At 41.1% G+C, this 23103-nt stretch overlaps 1 protein-coding gene across 1 annotated transcript; it reads right to left on the bottom strand.

The window, feature by feature from the left end:
* Positions 1-1816: 1816 nt before the first annotated feature.
* CRK (CRK proto-oncogene, adaptor protein) lies at positions 1817-19624 on the bottom strand. Its single transcript, XM_074160620.1, has 3 exons — positions 19335-19624; positions 10995-11530; positions 1817-5189 (listed from the first exon to the last, which is right to left on the bottom strand). Exons 1-3 carry the CDS (start codon positions 19576-19578, stop codon positions 5052-5054), a joined length of 918 nt encoding a protein of 305 aa, XP_074016721.1. The 5' UTR covers positions 19579-19624; the 3' UTR covers positions 1817-5051.
* Between the last annotated feature and the right edge of the window lie 3479 nt (positions 19625-23103).

The raw sequence follows: 23103 nt of genomic DNA, 5'->3' as shown, positions 1-23103 counted from the left end.
CTTTAGGTGTACATTTGCCAGAAATGAGATGCATGCTTGATACGCTTGTTGAATTACAGTGTATTGTCTAAATACTTCAAATATTTTTGAATGCACTTGTTACAGGTGGCATGCAAATATTTAGAAATTGGTCAGGGATTTGGGAAGCACAACGAGTAAACAGTCTAATGCAAGGAAATACCCAAAGCATAATTTGCTGATGCAATCCTTGCTTGCCCCTTGCACCCTCAACTTACATGAGTTGATTCAACCACTGCTGCAGCTGAAAACCATTGTTTTGGGAAAAGGAAAGGAGGGGCAATAGTTTTCTGTGTGAGCCCCGTGTTACATCAGCTCACAGAGAAGTTCTGCAAACCCTGGTCCGAGGTTAAGGCACACGAGGCCATGGCTGTCAGGGCACTGTGGAAAGGCATGCAGAACCTCTTCCTTTTGGCTGCAGTGAGCTCTTAAATTATCTCAGGTAATCTCATTAAAATGCACTCTTGGATTGCAGCTCTGCTGCAGCCAAGTTGTATGAACACTGGAGCAAAGCTGTGGGCAGTACTTTTACCTATGAAAATTTAATTTTTTCCATCTGAAGCTGATAGAATAATCTTTATTGTGGGAAGACATTAACAGGAAAACTTGGCTGGCAACTCAGTACGCTTAAATGCAGAGTCACTCATTTAGCAAATAATGTCCCACTTGAAAGACTCCATCAAACAGCAGTGACTGGGAAAGTTATCTGTAGTAGCCAGCCAACTGAGCATGAATCAACTAAAATATGAGTCATCACTGTAATGTAGTGACTAAGAAAACAAATGCTGTCCTTACCCTTACCAGCAAGGAAAAAGATTACGGTAGAACTAACAAGACTGGTCCTTGTATACTTTTACAAACAATGGACAGTGAAGCAGTGTTTTAATTGGGAACATACATTGCCTTTTCCATGCAGCAAGAGCCTGTGGAACTAGGGAGCACCTCCCAAAGGCCAAATGCTTTGACGGATTTTGAATGCCTCAAGGTTTTGGTCCATGATTAGCTATGGCACATCCCGCTAAGGAACTTACTGGTACAGAGCTAGAATTGTTCTTTGGTATACACCCCAAATTAAACTCTCTACCTTTAGATATAGTATTGCCATCAAGAGTCTTGTCCTTGGAGGCCTAGAGGCCACTCCCCCTCACAGCTTTTACGGATAACAATGGCCAAAGTAGGTCTAATGCAGATTCGTGTTACAAGTGTTCTCCCACATGGGATATAGGCATTCTGGTTCTCATTTTTTGTGCTTCATCCTTTGACAGTCCTCTGCACGTTAAATTTTTATTGAAAGAGTGCTCTCCCACTACCACACTTAGAACTAGTGGTCCATCTGAACCACTAGTAGACTCTTGTACAAGATTCTTCCTGGTTATTAATTTGTATACTTAAATGTACATTTTTACTGACAATTCTAAGAATGAATAAACAGCTTTGTTCATCTTTCCAAACAGACCCACATAATCCAAGACAACTCCCCAAACTCTTTCCTGATACACCTGTGTAGGCAGAAGTGGGAGTAATAGCTACAAAATCTCTTCTGCAGCGAGAATATACTTTTCCTCCCATCCCCTTCACTCAAGAAACTCATTTGATTACAGGAAGTCACCTTATTTCAAAAAGGCCATGTTATTTCACTGGTTGATAAGTTATTTTAGTTACCTTGGTTTGTCTTACTTCTGCAAGTATTAATTGTTTTCATGAGTATGGCCAACTAAAAATGGCCATACCCGCAATTCTATTTTTAGATTATTAAATGCAAGTATTCAATGACAGCTGATTGAGAGTGACACCGAGTCAAAGTTTTGGCTATACTTTTATTTACTTCACGTACTATGAACATATACATTACATGCTACAAAAAAATAAAAAAGACTTTAACTGTCAAGAAAGTGGATAGTGTTATAATACAATGGCACATGTTCATATTTTTCTTCAAACTGGTTTGGTTAGAATCCTTCCCCAAAACCATTAACAAAAATGAAGTGTTTTAAGATGATTAGAAATATTTGCATTATTAACAAATACAATTCAAACAGATTAACAAGATTTAAACCAGGTCAAATATTAGTAAAAAGGCTGGGGTTTACCAAAATGAAATATATATTAAAAAACCATAGCAGCCAGTTGTACTTTTTAGTGTGATATAATGTATAAATGCACCAGAAGAACACAGTGTAATTGAGCATTCTGCTTTCACGGTGTATTTCTAGAAATGATTATTCTAGTTCTAACACCTGCCTATGCACAAGAGACCAAAACCACAGCCAAGTAAAGACAAAAGATTGTGACCAACATTCTTCGCAATGATTTTTTTTGCACGCATTGGGGAAAAGGGAAGAAACAAACAGAAGAGGATAAACAAAGGCCACAAAAGGATTTAATCTACATGTTCATGAACATACGTTCTACCTATTTTCCTTTAAGAGCTTGATAAGTTGAAATGTCTTATTTCGTCCAAATGCAAATGTATTCATTTCTATCACCTATGAAACAAAATCACATTTTGGCTTAGAACTGAATGGTGGAAAACAGTTGCATGAATGTATCAGTTGGCTAAGAAAAACTGCTCGACAAGAATGTAGGATTCTAGTGCAACAGCAGCTATTAAGACTCCTCTAGTTTCGTTTTTTCCCCCTGCTCTTTCAAAGTGTACAAATATTCGCAATTTTTACAGTCTTAACAAAAACACATCTACAGAGTTTGCAGGGTATTTGCTAGTTGATTCAATGTATGTCTTTCATATTAAAAAGGCAAGATTTGCATAATAAAGTCCTTTCAGAAAACAGTTCTTTTGGTATCTTAAAATAATTGCTGATTGGAAAGGTACAAACATATGGGCTTTCATTAATTGCAACTGGAAAAAATACTTCAGAAAAAACTGTGTTACTCTAAGAATACACAGTTTATTATGTTTCTTTTGCAATACCTGAAGAAAAATATAAGCATATATGGGCAACTGATAAACTCACGATTAAGTCTGTTATTTAGAGTGCAGCCATTGAAAAAAAATATCAGTTATAGTAAATATCAAGGTCAGAGGAAATTAGCCTTACAAATTAGCCTTAAAGAAACCAATGTGTTACAGAACCTACAGTTAGTTTCTCAATTTTTTTTTTCTCAAAGTACGTTTTGTACTAAGCTAGAAGAGATCCCAGTCACTGGCAGATGACCCTAACCAGAACAGCAACCCAAGCTAGAAGAGGACTGCAATTCCTGTTACCATTCCGCTTACACCACTGTCACACCCCGTCAGTTTTCTAATAACCTTCAGCAGTGCTTATGAGATTGGTGATGGAAAAGTAGGATTAATGTACATTGCCGTTAGTCTACACAATTAATGAGTGCCCATTACCTGAAAATTAGCCAAGACTTGCTGATGTATTAGTTTTGAAGTAAAACAACTAGCACTTAAATATAACAGAAATATTATCGTTTCCAGCATGTTACACAGTTCTGAGGTAAAGTGTTACCAGTATTTATTCTGTTGAACGGGTCGGTGCCTTGCAGCAATAGCCTTTGCAGTGGGACTAGCCCCCGCAGCATTTACAACCAACGAGCCATTCTAGTCACATGGTTTGTATCAACCTAAATAACATTTTCAGTTTGATACTGTTTAGAAAAACTGTTCTGTACGGATTACACTGTAGTTACAAATTTTGCTTAAGTTTGGTCACTAGAGTGCTGTGTTTGGAAAACAATCCAGGGTACAGGCAAGGGATAGTTACTTCAGTGTTTAATTTCAGTTTACAAAACTTACTGAATCCATTCTGATTTATGTTAGAGAAAACCAGATAATTAGAAGAACAGACTAAAAAAACAAAAATAAAAATCAAGCAGTGCATAATACCACCTATTCAATGCACTGATTTGCATTAGGAGCTAGGAAGCCATATTTACTCTATTATGCCTTTTGAGAATCAATCCAGAAGCACGACAAGTATTTTCCATTAGTTTATTAAAAATAAAATCCTCATGAATTCACTATCAAATATTTTACAGATGGGAATTAAACCAGAAGAGTCCCCAGAGTAACTTTAAAATAAAAGTACTATTTGGTTTGTCAGTTCACCATGTTTGACACCAATTTGTACTGTAAGAGTATTGTACAGTAGGAGTATTGAAGAATTCTAGAAAAATGAAACTGGCCCTATATAATTTAATTGTACTGGAAAGCAGTGTCAATATTTTAGTATATTTAGTGAATCAAACACTGCTTTAAAGCTATGCATTAAAGTGCTACACACATTTTTCAGCACTGATATGGATGTTTACACTTCCATAAGCCTTATATTTGTGGATAAAAAAAGATACTGGTGTGTTAATAGAAATTTTAATTTAAAATCAGCTGCTACGTTTGAAGCATCAACAGTACTGAAGAAATCAATCTAGTGTCCACAAACTTCTAGAATTCCGAGGTTGATCTGATCTGTCATTTACCATCAAAATGGTAAGCATCTGTAAATCATAAGGCTGTCCCCAATGGGCTCTACATCAATCTGTACTGTGCACAGTTAGCTGACCATGCAAAGTACTTTATAGCCTTTCTAGGACAGAGAATTCAGGATGGAAAAAAAAAAATATGGAGAAAGCTCCAGGATATATCTGTGAAATTTCTACCTATATATTGAATTGTCTAAGGTTGATGTTCATTGCCTGAGGAAGAAGCAACATAAGCAATAGGACCGGAGAGAGCTCTAAATGTTACCGTAACATCTACGTTACTGCTTTCTCCAACTGCTGCTGCTGGCAAGGTCCAGTCTGCTGTGCACACGGACATAAGCAGGCATTACAACCTATAATCATGTACTATTTCTGCCACTTGACACACAAGTTATCTACTGTCGTACCCTGAATTACATGACCCTTGATTAAGGAATGGTGGTGTTCAGTCCCAGGGGTTTGCAGGTTTATCAGAATGCTTATACAAGCAATACCGCTTTCAACATCTGTCGGAACATAGTCTTGATGGCATCTGCAATAAAAACAAGTTGAGATTGTTCCCATCTGTAAGCGCAACTGTTGAGCCACACTCAGCTGAAGTCCTCGTCAGGATTCTGTTGATCCAGCAGGCGGACATGCGTGAATGGAAAGTGACCACGTCTGCCATTACATTCTCCTTCCCACTGACCACTCACGTTAATCTTTGTGACCTTTACCAGCTCACCGACCTGAAGGGTAAGAAATAAAAAAGTGTTACAATTCATAAAAAACACACAGGATGAACCGCTACCCCCCCGCTTTGGTGTCAATCACCCAAGTGTACCAAGATACGCTTCTATAAACAGTAGTTTTAGTCTTGACCATTTTTGATACACCAGCCTATCACCCAATGGCATTCACTCCTGAAGAAAGAATAGAGAAAAAGAAGGGTACCTAGATTAGGTGAGAGCTACCCTAAACTGAAGAGCCTGCAATCCAGCACCCATCTGCCAGAGCACTCTTGGGACTTGACATCAGCTGCCATCACAATGAATGCATCTCACTGGATCAAGAGAGGCTTGTGCTGCATCAACAACCTCATTAAGGGAGGGAAGGCTTCCAGGTGTACAAAGTGAGCACCAATCCACAAGCTAGATGGTCCCTTAATTTTGAAATTCCACTAATTGCTTTTCAGGTAGTACTGAAAAAGTTCTGGATAAGTGGAGGCTATATACATAAATATATATATACAGCCACAGATTATAAGATATTGGGAGAATATGTAAGGGCATAAGAAGCAGCCCCGGAAGTCCTTACTCTGAGCACCCACAACCAGCCACTACCAGAGGCAAGGCCAGATGATCTTTCAGTCTTGTCCACCATGGATTTCTCATATAAATAAATTCCATGGGTTTAGTAAAGACAATTGATGCCTCTGATACCTGAATTGTTTGGCTAGAAAAATAAAATAATGGTTACTATGGACCAATGAAACAATATGCTCCAGTTTAAAAGTATCCAGTTCTAATGTACTACACTAAATAAAAGCACAGTAATAAATCTCATATTCTGATCTCCAACCTAATATTCACATAACCAATTCTATAGGTATTGTCTCCCTTTGACAAAGGTGGAAGACTGCCCTGCAGTCTCTTTCCCAAGGCTGTGCAGTCACATAGGTCGAGTTGGGACCACAAGTCTAGGTCTAATCAGTCTCCAACTCTACTGAATCGTGAAGGGTACTTTCATTAAGTCGCACTTATACAACCTAAGAAAGCATAATTTACATTTTAAAGACAGTCACTGAAGAGTTAATAAATGCAACGTTGAAAAGCTGCCTACCCATTTCTAGCCCCCTGTGTAGAATTTTACCAGTAATCTTATTTACAAGTAACATACCATGGTTTTCAGAATTCTTCCTGGGTCACAGTGAGAATGCTTTTGGGACAGACTACTCTTTTTTTTTTTTTTTTTCACTAATATTGTAAATAAACTCCCAAGGCACAACCATAAACCTTAGTGCATTTCATCCAGAAATTCACTGAATATACAGTTACTAGTTTACACAGATGCTAATCACCATGTTCCAAATTCATCCAAAATGGAATCTCATTATTCTCACTTTCCAGGCAGTAAATGAAGAACAAGGAAAACAATTTAAGATGTTACCAATCTCCATTAACTTTACAGCTTTTAATCACTTGCAATCTTTTGCCAGAATAGCTTTTAACAGTTCATAAATTCAAACCACTACATGGACATTTAATTAAGCTTCCCATACCTCTGATGATTACTTATCTGGTAACAAGAGGCACGCTTGGGACTCCTGCTGTAGAGCTTTATTTTTTCCTTTTGTAGTCATTAGTACAGACATTTTAATGAATCATATTTTGAAGAAAATCCTCTTATGTATTTACTACAGGCAAAAAGGAACCCTTCCTCGACCACTGAATGTTAGGTTCAGCTCTTTAGGAATTTAATCATGCAGTATGTGTAATTTTGCTACTGCTAATAATCACTTGGGGGGTGCGTACAAATAAAGATACTCTGTTGACCAAAACAATACATCAGCTATAATTTAACACGGATAAGATTAAATGCGACAATACTAGAAGCAGAAAATCTTATTTCCTAATCACAACCATTACAGGAACACTATCCTAGATAACTTCAAATTGCTTCAGATCTGGATACGTCAGCCTTCAACAGGAAAGCATAAAACCTCCAACCCAGGAGGAAAGAAAAAGCTCAAGTTGTGCTTAAGTTTGCTATCTGTAAGATATTTTTCTTGGACTGCTGTGGCCTCTGTGCTCTCAATGAACATCACACACTACTTTATGTTCATAGAGTTTAATCTTGGATACTTTACGACAAACTCACCTGCAAAAGGTGGTTTCACCAGTGCAGTGACAGTGAGTTAGAATGAAGGACGCCTGTGACACTCCCCCATTCCCAGAACCATCCTGCAGCCCTTTGTTGGTTTTCAGGGGTGTGTCAGGGTCATTCCAGCAAACGGACACCCATTTATAAATTTTCCTTTCACCCAAAAGGAGCTACGCCCAAAATTTGCATTTCATTGTTAGAAGAGGAAAGACCTCTGAGTTTAAATATTCCCTTTTTACCATTATCGTAATTTCATTTAGCAACCACTCTCTCTTTCTGATAGAATATCTCATTCACGATTCATTTATATATATCTTTACAGCTATCAAAGCAGGATTGACTTTAAGTAAGCATGGGTCATTTCACAAATGCGAGCTTAATAAATGGCTCAATTAGTTCCTTAATAGCTTATAGATCTTTCTAGATCTGCTTTGAAACTCTGCATATTTATCTACAGTTCAAACACTCTGCTGAAGACAATACAGAGAACCTTCAAAAAAAAAAAAATCAATTACTCATGTACAAGTGGTGGAAATTTAAAGCACTCAGAATAGAAGCAGACTGTCCGAATTCTTTTAATGTTGATTTATGGTATCATTAGTCTTATTGTGCATCATCCCACCAAGCACAGCACTTCAAGAACAACACTGTACCCTGCTATAAAGCCAGATTTGTCTCAGTCTTCATCAGAAGTTTTAAAACTAAGTATATCCCATATGCTTCAAAGAAAAACTGAAGATTGATGTGAAGACTTCTGTATGCTGTGGTTTTATTCCAAGTACTCCTCTTTGGTGAGGTCAAAATGGCAGAGTTCTGCTACTGTTACAAAGAAAAAAAATAAATTGATCGATCTCAGAGTCATTCACCACATAGATCTCCCCTTTTTCTCCTCTCTTTTCTCTTACTATAGACTGACAACTCCTCAAATAGGTCCAGTTACAAGCAAAGTAAAAGTTATCTTCTCCTGCTGAATCTTTTTTCCCCATAATAAAACACAGCCTTTATTAGAACATCATTTGCTCTGATCTTCCTTCCTCGAGTTCTCCAAAACCACGTCAGTTTTAAAATAACAGAACTGTACAGACATTCTGTTGGCAGTTTGGGCCAAAAATATTTGATGTTAAGAATCTATTTTCCTAAGAGAGACAGTGGGATCCACCCCCACCCATGAATACTGCCAGATTTAAGGGTAAGAGTTTTCATTTGGAAAGAATCCCACTTTCTATATTTATAGTTATTAAGAGGTCTGGGCAAAAATGGACTGATAAGATTTACATAATAATTTCTACTAAGTTATCTAAGAAAGAGATCTCTAAATAAACAGAGAAGGAACACCATGAAGTGAAAGTGAAAAAAGCAGACAACAAGAAACAGTACTTTGATAGACAGGATGAAGAAAAACTTGGAGAAAGTGAAGTGCATATTGCTATTTTTCTCCTGTACAGACATTGAAAGCAACTCAGTGACATTGTGATTTGAAAAGATAAAAGTTGCAAAGACATGAGGAAAGCCTACTAGAAGCAGTGATAAATGGCTTATATTTTAAAACTAAACTTTCCCGATATTATGTACAGAATAAAGAACTACCACTATTATTTCATTTCTTAAATGTAGAGCTGTAGCAAGACAGGTATACACCATCCTAACCAAGAGGGTCAACATGTCAACTAGTAAGTATTTAAATACGTTTACAAGGCCTACAAATGTCATTGTTCTAATATAATCGTAGAAAGACACCATAATATCCTTACACAGATGGGCAGAGCCTACAAAATTCCCAGTCCCACCTCCCAAACACCTCAGCTATGCAGCCTATTATCATGCGTTAGTATAAGACACTAGTAGTGCAACTTAGCCCAGAACAGAGAGATGTTCTCCGTGAAACTACACTTTCTAAAGCACAGCACATTGACAGAACTAACAGATCAGCCATGGCGCTCACAAGCTCTTCTTTAGCACATAAAGGATTTTGCTTTCACTCAAAAGTTGCTCGTGACAGCCTAGATTATCAATATTTTCTCACACTCTCTTTCACTCCATGCTACCAAAGTGTGCATTGGGCAACGTTGTGGGCTTCTGCTTTAAGTGAAATAAAATGTAAAGTTAAGCTTAAGAGAACACTGGTGGCACACTAATAAATAAAACAAAATCCTGAAGGAAACCCAAAAGGTTTTGATAAATACGCCACATAATCTCCAATAACAATTTCCAGTGGCTCAGAGGAAATCTAACATCTGGGAACTGCAACAGTCCAACATTCAGGAATATTCCCAAACTCCAGGAGGTGGCTGGGTGGAGAGAGTGAGAAAAAGAGGCAAAGAGACAGCATTTTAGGCTGTATGAATGTCTGAAGGTTAAAATCTTCACGTTTCCCCAAAATCTGGTGAGTTGGCATAAATTTCTATATATGCTTCTCAACCCAAAAATTTATGTTCTGTATCCTGGCTCTCTTTTGATTCAGAAATATAACAATGTATAGTCACTCAGAGTATATTTACATTGCTTCTCTAGACAAATGTTTACCTACAACAGGGAAAATTTTCACATCTCCCACATTGTACATCAATTATCAGATCTGTAGAATGTGCTGCATTTGCCAGTTTTTTTATGAAAACCACATACCTATAGTTGCCACATCACTGAAATACCTTTTGTGCTATGCACGATTAAACAAAGTATTTGAGAGGGAAGAGGAGATGCTCTGACTCAGCACAGAAACTGTTTTTTCCCAAGTACTTAAAATGTTATATAAACAGGAAGTCAATTAGGTATCAGGAAATTCCAGAGCCTTTAGCTCAAAGAAAGCCTAGATTAAAGGATACAATTTACATATCATCCTAAGGCAAAGGTTTGCCACTGAGAATACCTTCATCTCAATTTCCTCAAATGTAACTTGGGGGATAACTATCTGATCTGTGGAGATAGAGCACTCTATTCTCCTTTTAAGAGGAAAAAAAAATAAATCAAAAAGGACATGTACAAGTACTTGATTGTATCAGGAAGTGAATCAAACTTAGGGAAACTCACTGCTTTATTACAAATCATAGTCCATCAATCACTGCTTTACACGAGACCTCCCTAATGAATTGTAATGTATGTTCCTGCTTCACAAACTAAAAACCAAAGTAATCTGCTCCAGGTCAAGACGTTACAGTAAAACCCTATGTGTGATCATCACCTCAGTCTGTGTAATTTTTAAAGTGACTATCAATGTTCCCACTGATTGCTTTTAAACTGCTGACAGATTGAAAACAAAAACAACAAACGACCCAGCACACCTTTTAAAGATGGGATGAGGCAAGCAACAGTGAACACAGGTTCAGACACACAACTTATGAACTGCTCCCTCTCCCTCCCCCCTAAAATAAAAGACTTCAAAAGTGAAAACATGGATGGGGAAACATTTATGTTAATGACATTTGACAAAAGACATGATATTGGTTCAGTAACCTAAACATGCTATAATTACCAAACTCTAGTCTACAAGTGACTCTAGTCACTTATTTATTTAAAAAAAAAAAAAGAAAAGCCTTTATCCGTAACTTATTAATCATGATGTAAAACCAGTATTACAATGCTTTTCCCTTTCTTATTCCTACAAAACTATAATGTGATTGAAAGGGAAATCACTTGAACAGATCTCTTCCTTCTAAGTTTTGCCCATTATGTACCTCCAAAGCCAAGGCTGTCTTGTCGTAGGCATTAGGGACTCGCTTCTGGATAACCCGGGCATAAATAGGGCCATTCTGAAGGTTAGGGAGCGGAGTGTTGATGCTGGGCTGGGCATAGGGCCCTGGCTCCGGCCCACCCAGTGGTTGTGGGTGGGAACTATCCTGGTTACCTCCAATCAGAGTAGATACTGAAGCAGAGGAAGGTCTATACTTCTCGACGTAAGGAACAGGTATCATTCCCCTCTTTCCTTCGCTGTCTTCTGCGTTCCACCATTGCTCTTCAGGTTTATCCCGGATTCTCAGTATGTCTCCTTTCTTAAATGGAAGATCTTCTTCATCGTTTCCATTAAAGTCAAAGAGAGCTCGCACATACTCAGCTTCCTCCTGCCTGAGGATAACGCCACTATTCTGCCTGGATCGGGAAACTGGTTCTATCAAGGTTGTAGTGTCCAAATAGTGTATTTTGTAGAATTCCAGTAAAGATGGCAAAGAATCAAACTCTTGGTCACCTATTCGAAATCTGGTGGGATTCAACCCTGAAAGAAGAAGGCAATACGTCAAAGAGAGCATACAACAGTTAAAACTGTAAACTGAACATTTGAAAAGACAAATATATTTACAGATAAGTAATTTGATACTGAATTTGATCATCTTTAGATTAACATTCATCATATTCAGCTCTTTTGTGTAATTCTAATCAAAGACAGCACTACCACAATCCTTAGGGTAGGGTTTTATTTTTAAAGATTTTGTCAAAGAAGGAAAAAAGAAATTGTTTGGCACTGCCAAACGTCCTGGACTAGGATAAAAAGAACTTGTTTCCTTAAATGTTGTATGAACCCAACAAATAAAAACATTCAGTACATCTGAGTTTCTCAGGAGCCTATAACATTTTCAGTAACAGACCACTCCCTTTTTTCCATTTTATATTCTAAATCTAGAAAGCAAATTAAATTTTGGTACAATTTAAGGCAGTGATAATTTTTTTTTTGTAGTTCAAAGTTATTTCAAAAGGACAACACTGCAATAATGGTTATTTACCTGTTGTATCTTGGGTAAAAGGCATGGACAGTAAGGAAAACTGCTTCGCACAGCAGCAAACAATTTATGTGAATGGGCAAATGAAGCTATTTTCCATTTTGATAAAAGGTACCGTTATAGAAATTATGTATTTTTTATGCAATGCAAAGCAACAACATATGTTTTCATAGTGGGTATAATTTAGTCTTTTAATCTCAAGTCTTGTAGTTTCTTTACCATATTTGTCAGATGGAGCCTATGCTATAAATCTGAAACTCAAATACATTAAAATACAGATGATGTTCATATTCAAGCCATTAGAAGCATCAAAGTGCAGATATCCATTTCAGTTTTCAATCCATGTGCAGCACTTTTTTTTTCCATTTTATGTTCTTCGAGCTCAGCTGGGGAAAAACATACACATGATGTTCTATTTCCACCATCTACCATACCCTGTGTAATCAGTTATGGGAAGAATTGTGGAAGGCTGGGGGAGGGCAGTGGAGAGGAAAAGATTTATGCTTTAATGAGTAACTCTTTTAGCAAGAAAGAGATGCTTACTTTGCAAGTCTGTTTCTCTGCAGGGAATATCTAACAGTTCCGAGACTTAGCTCCTGAGTACAAAGCTAGCAGAATTCTTCAAGCTGTCAGTGATCCAAAACCCCCTTCAAAGTAGCACTGTCAGCATGGAAAGCTAACGTTACAACGAGTTCTTTCAAGAGAGCAAAAGGGGGTTCTAATAGAGAAAAGGGCAGATTCAATAAGATCAACATAGACAAACACCCGATAAATAAGTTTTGAAGTATCCTGGAGGAACATAAACATCAGTGAAGCTGGTTACAGGAAATCCAAAGAAGCAGAACTAAGTCATTGGAAAATGCACATTTGCATGCATTAATGGCCCTGGAAGACTTTCAAAAGAAATCAGCACCGAGCCACAAAACAAAAGCAAAACCCTCAAAAAATTACAAAAAAAAAAAACCCAAAACACAAACTGGCATCACCAAGAGATAAGGAAGCTAATGTAAATACCACTAAGAAATATGAAATATAGAAAGAGAAGATTCCGCCTTATTCTCCCAAAGAAAATGCTAAAAAAAATGCAAAAACCCCCTCAACTTTTGTTGACAAGATGTAACTTACAGCTCTAGACTTAGCAAGAACTCTGGAATTTCATCTCAGCAGCAGTTCTTGGCCCTGTGGTCTCACAGGAGATGAATTCTAGCTGGCCAGGCAGCATCCCTACAGGACTTCCAAACAGCTGAAGTCCACTACCTCAGCGTATAATATAATCTGGGAATGCTGCACTTCCGCTGGCATTGGAAGTGGGAAACCAGGCTTTGTGACAAGTGATACAGACATCAAGTTTCAGACAAACCTGGTGACAGAAATATGAGCATGTATCTGCTACTATTTTAGATGCAAACCTTTAAGGAACAAGGCTTAAAGGTTCCTAAATAGACACTTATGTCAAAAGAAAAACTCCTAAAACTTTAAGAGGACCAGGGCAGGAAAGATCTTTGAAGTCATATGGAGAAGACTGAACCTCAGGTAAGTTCACTGACATGGAACTTCTTTCGAGTACCAGAAATCTAGAGCCTGAAACACTAATTTACGTTTGTTAAAACCTGCTACAAACTGACTCGGTCAGGAGGCTGAGACCTCTGTTCTCCAGGAAAGTAAGCGTCCACAGAAAAATCATAAACTCATAGGAAACGAGGAGTTCAACAGTAACATCCATCAGCTTTGTCAGCATCAAAAACATCACTAGGATGAATAAGGGGTTTTGTGGCGTCTTTTTTTCCTCTTGAACAGGTTCACCCTCTCACATTAATGCATAACAGCCTGAAATAGCTGCCAAATGTACCTGAATAAAACCAAAGTTGGACTCTAAGAGGAAAGTCCACTGGAACCTCGTGTATGGGGAAGGAGTGATTGAAATCAGTGTAACGTATCCTGGAAAATCGTATTTTTAAAGATGTTCTTCCACAACTGAAGAAGAGTGAGGGAACACAGACCTTCCAAATACATTCTAGGATCAGAAAGATCAATGCAATCCTTGAAGGAACAGATAAGCAGAAAGGAGAGACATTATCTCCACAAAGAGAACACTCCCAGAATATCACATGCACTTCCGAAGCTTTTGTTTAAAAAAATTCCCACAACACAGCTACAAAAATCTAAGGCCTGGAAAACCTCTTTGCAACAAGAAACTTACAAGCTTAATCCAAATTAATTCCCGATGAAAATAAAGGCAGCAACCCGGTAACTGGAGAATTTACACAGAAAACTTCTAAATTCAGCTAAAATAGGCACAAAAAGGACAAAATATTTGAAAGTTGCAGGTTGGAAATAAAATACAACTACACCTTACCAACACGGGGGAAACTTTGCATTAGTTCAAGTCTTTTGTGTAAACTCCTGTTCAGCTACAAGGTATTGAGCTGAACGATGCCCATTTACATAGCAGGGAAATAATTCTATTCACTGTGAGCTCCGAAGTCTTGTCATTCCCTGGTATATTGAAATTCAAAGGGTAATAGATTTCAGGCTCAGAGGAATTCTTCAGCTTCTTGTTTGAACTGCAACACTTCTCAAACCTGTAGGCCAATGCAAAAATTAAGGCAAGATCTACCACAAGAAAAAGTTACAGCAACACGGTAAGTGGTTTTTGGAGAAGCAGAGATGTTTTCCTTCATGATTCTGGGACAGTTTTCTTGAAGGCACAAGTTTAAGCAGCACGATGACCGCATCTGCTGAGGGCTCTCAGGAAGAGGAGAAGGCGCGTAAAGGTAAATCCAGCTACTGGAGGAACTTTAGTCACTTCCTATTAAAGTTGGACAGCCAGAGTACCAGAAATTCTCTTCCCTTCTCCCCAGCTTGGCATAGCCAAAGGAAGAAGAGCCACTCAGCTCCGTAAGATGATTCCTTTGAAGAGAAGCACGAAGGGCTGAGTATCATCTTTCTTACTTATTCCATCCCAGCTCCATCTGCGCTTGGACTTAACCCGATTCCGTCCGTTTCAGTATGTCAGGACAGCTTGGGAAACCTCCACTCGCAGGAAGGCGAGGAAAAAGTTAAAATTCAAAGCATCCCAGAATTAAAGAAAGTTTCAGATCTGGACCCTGTCAGTTCTCTGTTTATGATGCACGTTCCCTCCTGACAAAACACTTTTACATTGTGTTGGCTTCATGTCAGTTTGGAAAAGATTGCTTATATATGTTTTAAATATTCTACAGCTACCGGGGAAGCAGAGGTATAAACCACCTAATATTCTACTTATTGAGAGTGTGGACAGGTGGTGTAACCACAAAGCAACTTCTCATGTTCTTAGACATCTCAGGGGTTTTACATTTCTCTCTTCACTCCAGTTGTGTTAGTGCCACGAGGCAGTTTTCCCTTTATTCCTAAGCATTGGTAAACTTTTCTTTTCAGGGCAGGGAAGACCTCACAGAAATAGAGGTTTTCATTTTTGTTTCTAGATCTACCGTGTAACGGTGCCCCCCTTCTCCTCCCCAACTTATAAAGCATGTTCTGGGCAAGAAAAGCTGTTCTTATTACACGGGGCACTGAGACACAAGGCTCTCATTTCAAAAGTAAGACATCCCAGTGATGTAAGCCAGTTTCCTCCTGGAGCATATGGGAACTCTGCTATGAAGCCATCACATTCCAGGCTGTGCGTCTCCCCCACAGGGACACCTTTTCTCCTTGTTCTTAAGTACCCCCCTACTCAGGCCTGAGCAAAACAAATAAATACCCATGAAGGCTCTATAAAAACAGTAAAACCCCATTAATGGCTCCTGAGAAGAGCTCTAGGCACAGCCAGGAGAATATTCTTACATTAATTACATATTGTCAGTTCTGCAAATAATCAGAGGATGAGAGAAAAGTAGATGTGTGATGTATACGCGTTCCAAGCTTCCAAGAGTTTGCATTTTAAGACCTTAACATTAAAAAAAAAAAAAGCCACAAAAAAACCCTGAAGTGTCAGAGTTAAATCATACTGTTCACACCTACCTAAAGCCATTTCATACAGAGCTGAGTATGGATATCGTTATGTAAAGATTATACGATTCCAGGAAGTACAGTCTGAATTTTTTAAAATCACAAAGGAAGTGATTTAGAAGCGTAAGTTAAGCAGCATGGTCTTAAAGTGCACACTTAGTGAAAACACCACCTTCTGCACTGTATCTGTCATACTTTCCTACTTTAGAGAGACAAATTTTACAACACTATCATTACATTGTACTTTCAATGGAAAGCATATCTTTCTTTAGATATTTTAGGCATTTTAGTTTAGTACATATCATACATTTTTACCCTGGATTCATATGTCAAATTGCAAACATATTATGTATTTAAATATTTCCTCTATTGTCCGTTACCATGCTAATGCCTAGAGCTAATGCATAGAGCGCTTGGTCTTGTTTGGGATTTCTTTAGCCCGTGACTGTGATATTTCGTCACAAACAATACCCTAATTCCGATTCAGATGTTAATCCCCATCTCCACTGGAAACATAGTGTTTTTCTCTCCCGTAATTCAGTGATTTATCCTATTTTCTTTCAACGGCCTTAAAACATTTCAGGAAGACGTAGCTATTTTGAGAAGTTCTGTTATGTTCTTTTTTCCTTATGCTGAAAAATCACTTGCAAGAATTTAGGAACTGCAGCATATCAGGCAAAAGGTGAATTTAACAAAAAGTGATCAAGTTTATTTTATACTTTAGAAATGGAAGAAAGAATCATTGTTTTGCGACATTATGGCTTTTTATATTAGGGAAGCCAAAGCTCCTCATCGCATTCGTTCTGTATCAAAGCCAGTATCCCCTGCACAAAGTGTTAAAGCAATCACGAATTCCACACACAATTACCGAGACTAACAAAAATCAACCTAAGAACCTGATCTGGCATATTCGGATTTCCCAGTCAGAAGTGTGCATTTGCCAAACAATCAGTTGCTTAAAAAAAAAAAAGCAAGCTATACCATACAATTAACATAGTAAAGTTGCTCTTCCTAATGTTTTAGCTCGACCACAATAAATAAGCATGGCAATTTGCATTTACCTCATTGCTTTAGCTTCCCTATCCAAATGTGAAACCATCTTCAATCTTCTACCAATGATTCCATCTCCCTCCCATTGCAGAGCATCCCCCCACTTAGTTTTTTACTGAAAGAAAAACTTAATTACACTTTAAGTGTAATTTAATATACACACACCCCCGCACCTTCTTTGCTTTGAGTGTGAAAAAAGAGCAGTATCAGCACAGAGGCATGATTTATTTAAAACTACTAAAATCCCAGCATAGTAGTATCTGTGGTGCAGGAATGAGGCATCACCTATCCTCATAGCATGCAGGAGGGGAAAAAAAAAAAAAAGAAGACACCAATCAAAACATAACTATACTTTTTAACATATATTAAGCCTACTGTGACAACAGCCTACACAGCTACAATAGCAGCTACTCTTCTAAAACACATAAACATTTAAAACAGAAGCGAATTACCTAAGGGGCATTTACTGATTTTTTTTTTTTTTTAAAAAGAACACCAAAACTCCTGAATCTTTTAACACCCACAACATCAGCCAGCCCATAAACGCCACAAAACATTACTGAGCTTAAGAATGTAAGACAAGAAAAAGTTAGGCTGGGTATGTACTAAAGCGATTGCCACAATAACGTGAAAAACACTGTTTTTCCACAGACGAGTTGCTCTCCAGAAAACAACAGCCCAGAAGTGACAGGCACACATACTCCACTGGTTTTCATCACTACTGTCTTCAAAATCTCATTAGGCTGGATTCCACAGCAAACCATCCTGGTAACTCATCCTGCTAAACGTAACACCAGTCACGCACCTCAACAATCCCCGCATCAAGCCTCCGCAAACCTATGGCAATAAACCTCTGTCTTCACAAACACGAAACAACACGGAATCTACCACATCTTGCGGCAAAGCATTTTACTACCCACGGCAGTAACAACTTCCACTTTACTTCCAGCTGAATTCAGCCACCTTTAACTTCTACTTTGTGGAGCTTTTTGTGACTGGAGTGCACTCTGCAGCTGCAGTAGATTCCTGGTATAAACACGATGACTTCAGGCTTGCCCAAATTTGCCAGTTTGAAATGTTCCCCTGAGCAGAGGAAATTACTATATAATGGTGCAAACCTACTGGCAATAGTTTCGTGTTTTCTTAGATTATCTCCTTCTTAGCCAACTACAGTCTGTGCAGAGACTGAAAAAACCTTTCCATAACAAGCACTGTTGCATCTTCCCAATATAGGTCTCTTATTCCAATGATAGATCAACATCAGAAAGTGACTGTGTCTGTAGCAACTCATACACTGTTTATTTTCTGCCAAATAATTTCACCAAATCTCTTATTGTATAGGTTTACTACACTTCAAAACTACATAGTGGTTCCTTTCTGAGATGCTACCACTACATCCACGTCATTTTGCAAGCATTAATATCCAAACTTAAGCAGTTCCACTACCAACTTCGGCGATGTCCCCAGCAGGGATACTGCCGCCTTTGTATTTCACATTCTTACACATCTAAAGGACACCACATTGCTGGGGGCTCTTGCTTATTTAATTACAGTTGTACTTGCAGAAATGCTGCTTCTCAGGGTACAGTTTTCCCTCTGACACAATCAGTACCTTCTGCTCTGTAAGCGTTACACTTAATACATTGTTTTCATATTAGCTGTTAGGTTAGTGAGGAATATCAAACCTCCCTTTTAACACACGGGGAAAAAAAACAATTAAACTTCACATCTGATTTAACGGAACAATTGCCTTTACAGTCCTGAAGAACATCCACTACTTAAAACTACCCACATAATAACTTTGGCTTGTGACTTGAAATTCAGCTTCACTGTCTGTCTTCTAACACACAACTATCTTGTCAGAATTTAGACTTTCAGATGACACTTCCACAGAACCGTCTCCCGGCTGAGATGACATACAAAATTATTAACTCTAGTTAACTGGTTTATGAAAACAAAAGAACGGGCGAGCGCTCCGGCTGCAGGACCTGCCGGGAGGGCTGCGGTAAGCGCTCAGCTCCAGTGTATGTTAAAGCATGAGAGCAGGTCGCTGGAAGGCAGGTGCAGACAGACGGCTCAGCTCACTCCGCAGCCCCAGCTCCAAAACGCCACTTAATTCCGCTACAAAGAGCTTGACGACTTAAAACGCCGCCCGGGAGGCGAGCGGAGCCGCCCGTGGGGAGGCGCAGACCGGGGCTGGGCTCCAGCTACCCGCCCCGGGGCGGCAGGGGCTGGGGGGCACCGCCAGCCCTGGGGGTCACTCACCCGGGGCCCCAGGGCCCTCGCCGCCGGCCCGCCGGCCTCCCGCCGGCCCCAGGCTGTTGACGATGTAGTGCGAGACGCGGGAGCTCTCGGACACCGAGAGCACGAAGTCGCCGGGGATGGTGCCCGAGTCGCGCACCAGGAAGGTCCCGTGGCGCTGCCCCTGCAGCAGCGACACCGCCTCGGCCCGGCTCAGCCGCCCCCAGTACCAGCTCGCCCGGTCCTCGGAGTCGAACTGCCCGGCCATGGGGGCCGCCCGCCCGCAGGCCGCACTCGCTCCCCCCCCACCGCCGGGCCCCGCTCCGCGCCCAGCCCTGCCACCCAAAATGGCGGCCCCTGCCCTGACCTCACCTACCGGATGTGACCGCATGCGGGAGACGCGGGGGAGGCGTGGCGTCATCTCCCCGCGCGGCCCGTAGAGGAGGGGCTGGGTGGAGCCTTGTTTGGCGCCCTGCGCATTCGCAGTGAGGGGGCGCGCGCAGGGCGGCAAGGCGGCGCTGAGGGAGCGGTGGAGCTGAGGGGCTTTCTTGTTCGCTGAGAGGTACCGGCGAGGGCTGTTCACCATTGGGATGGCCGCTCTCGGTGCCTGGGAGCGTCACCGACTGTCTCTGGGGCCGGTCTCCCCTCCCGCCTCGCCGGTGCTCTCACATCGGCTTCCCTGTCACGGGTCGGCGGGAGGAGGGTCTAGGGGCGCCGGTGTAGCCCGGCCCTTGCCCCAGGAGGGCGGCCAGGACTTGTCACTGCTGTTTAGGTACATCCCTTTGGAGGGCTGCAGGGTAACCCCCTGAGTGTCCCAATTCCCATGGCAGGCGGGTTGGAACTAGATGATCTTTAAGGTCCTTTCCAACCCAAACCATCCTAATTCTATGACTCTGCAGCTCGCTGTGGTAGCTTGTGTAAATCCAGGCTTGTCTGCACTTTAAGGGTGCAGCTCACTGTGTTTTTTCCTCCGGAGCTGTACCAGCCCTCCTCTTCCCTGCCAGCTGCACATTCCCAACCCCCCCCCCAGGTTGCGCCAGCACAGCTGTTTTCATGGGGCTACACAGTGAGTTGGGCCAATGAGCTGTGCTGGCGTTAAAAATAGCCCTGCAAAAGAAAAAGTTTATTTTTACCACGGGGGCCTGCAAAAAAGGGAAAAACTTGAGTTCCACCGGTGCCACAGGAATGTGTGTGTGCGTGCAAATGCACAAATTAAGGATGATGTCTGTAAGAATGGAGCAATATTTACCACTTTGGCATTGTTCTCCAAGATCTCTTAAATTCTAGAGTAATATCTATAAATGTTATTGAATTCTGTTCCACTTCTGCTGAATTCTGTGAGCTTTTTTTTCCAGAAAGGAATGTGCTCCTTCAACTGTGTGGTCTCCATGTGGCAGCACGTGCACAAACATGATGTTAAAGCACAGCTGTCCTTAACTGTGAGGGTGCTGTGTCCCTGCCTGGCTGACGGCATCTCTACTTTCTTCTAGGGCACTTTGGAGCCCTATAACTGTCTCAGGGATGGGACTTTGGTATTGTGGCAGTTGACTAGGGTTGTATTAACCTTCACAATATCCCAGTGAGAAAATATTTGGTCATGCAGGTGGGAGCCTGTGGTTCACTGAATATCTAAAAAAACACCAGGTGCTTGATTTCAGCTTATCCGATGGTTTAACAAATGAACATCCTTCCTCTGCTGATCCTGTTCTCTCTCCAGATGGACTGTAGGTAGGAGCCAGTCATAGTCTATTTGGAAGCTAGAGTCCCAGTTTCCCTGGTGACATGTGGTGTTCGCTAGCCGGTTGCAGAAATAGAAATCAGGTTTTTCACAGGTTTGAAAAGCTGCAGGTCCTTGTTGAGAGCCCAGGACACTGGGAGAGTTAAATCACAGCAGCAAGAAAAGATGTCGATTCTGTTCAGTTGTTCACAGACTTCAAGCAAACAAACTGGGACTTTCTTACAATGGCAAAAATCACCATTTTTCTGGCTACTGCCAGACTGCTGTAAAAAAGTCTCCTTTTGACTGAGGGCCCACAGGCTGCTTTTTTCCCCCCTCCCTTCCCAGTCCTCACCCTTGTATCCCGTCTCTCTCCCTGTTTTCAGCTGAACCGCAAAACTGCGGGAGGTTTTCACCAGGTTTGGGTTTCTCTGCTGAAAGCGGCTGGGAATCTTATTGCAAGAGTTCCCTCTGGTGGTCAGGGATGGGGAAAGGAGTAACGCTTCCCTGCTGTGAGACGCTCCGTTTTTACACTGGAATGATTTCTTCTTCAGTCACTTGCAGGCTCTTCATTATTTGTAACACCCTTTCCTTACTTAAGGCTTCTCCAGATAATGACAACCTTTTCCAAACTCCCTTTTCCTTCAGGAGTTCACTACCCTTCACCCATCCGTTCTGCACAAGGGCTACGATAAAGGTGGAGCTCTTCTGCCCAGGGCTGGGGGACTGCAGCCTGAGGTGAACGTGAAAGAAAGTCTCAGAAGAATAAACCTAAATCAGCTCCTCATTCTGAAGAATTCCCTGTTCATAACGAGATTCTGAAAGAAGTTAAATATCAAGAGAATGTTCCATTCCCTGACCTGGGCCTGTTTTTCCTCTCCTGATTTGATTGTCCCGTTCAGCCTAGAGATGATTTTTTTTCCTAAGGAGCTCTAAACCGTTGGCAACCGATCTGAAGCTGAGGTTGATCGGTAGAAAGTTTCTTGCTGAGTTCAGTGAGGGAAGCCTTGAAACTCTGCCAGGCGGCGGGCGCTGCGGTGCTCTCTCCTAGGTGACATTTCGAGGATGTTAAAACAAAATAAGGAAACATCTGGTTTAACCGAAGGAGGCGTCGTTTGCTAATGACAGCAGCCTGGTGTCACACCGTCCTGTCCCAGCCAGGGCTTGAAGGTTTTGGCTTGGGAAACCTGGTCTAGATCACGTAGGGCAACACCGTGTCCTCCTTGCGAAATTAAAACCAAAAGAGGAAAAGGTGCGTCTTTTGGGTTCTTTTCCCCATGAACCTCAAGAAATAGCATTTTCTGCCGTATAAACGTGTTTCCTCTTGCAATTATTTTGGAACCTGCGGCTCGCAGGAGGTGTCTTGTGTCCTGTTTGCTCCCGGTGTTCCCGTTTGGGTGGGCGGCCTCTGCTGTAACCAGTCACGCTGGCCTCAGCGGTGTCACCCGCTTCGGAGGGTCCTGCCAGCTGCGTGATGTCACCTCCAAACATAGCACTTTTGGGTGAACGCAGGTGACATGGGCTATTGTGCAAAGACCTGTGCACAGAGACTGTTAAAAATAAATAAGGTCGGGGTGTGTGACAGGTAGAGAGAAGATAATTAGTCCCCCTGGGTTATTTGTAGGGGAGGAGCCTTTATGTCACCAGCTGCAGATTTTCTTCATGATGAGGTCAAAATTTGGAAGTGGATTTTGCTGGGAAGTCCCGTCAATTTGGAAGGGAAAGGGACCTATCACGGGGGATGGGCTTGGAGGGTTTCGGGTTTGAAAATGTCCAGAACAGGAACGGAGGTTCCACAGCCGGGAAAATATCAGGAATTGGCTGGTGTGACGGAAGTGGGGTGACAATGTGGCCATGGAGCCCCTCAGCTGCGGTGTCACAAGCTGGAGATGACGATGCCAAGGCAGGAGCGAGCCCTCGGCCAGAGCAGGGTTCTGCTCTCCTGTGAGCAAGGGGGATAGAGCTAATTAGTGTTAATTAGGGGAAGGAAGAGCTTGTCGTGTGGGCCGACGGGTGGTATCCCTCTGGCTGCTCTCTCCAAACTACCCGAACAGCTGGGGTGGGAAAACAGCTCTT

The sequence above is a fragment of the Numenius arquata genome, chromosome 18 (genome assembly GCF_964106895.1).
Source record: "Numenius arquata chromosome 18, bNumArq3.hap1.1, whole genome shotgun sequence".
Lineage (NCBI taxonomy): Eukaryota > Metazoa > Chordata > Aves > Charadriiformes > Scolopacidae > Numenius > Numenius arquata.
Note: the sequence above shows the minus strand (reverse complement) of the source record. Positions and strands in the feature narration are given on the sequence as shown.

Bases quoted from the DNA above. Each gene is read 5' to 3' on its own strand.
- CRK (XM_074160620.1), bottom strand. From the start codon at position 19,578: ATGGCCGGGCAGTTCGACTCCGAGGACCGGGCGAGCTGGTACTGGGGG. The intron at 11,531-19,334 runs GTGAGTGACCCC...TTCTTCTTTCAG, and splicing joins CGAGGGCCCTGGGGCCCCGG to GGTTGAATCCCACCAGATTT. The intron at 5,190-10,994 runs GTACATAATGGG...CTTACCCTTCAG, and splicing joins AGACAGCCTTGGCTTTGGAG to GTCGGTGAGCTGGTAAAGGT.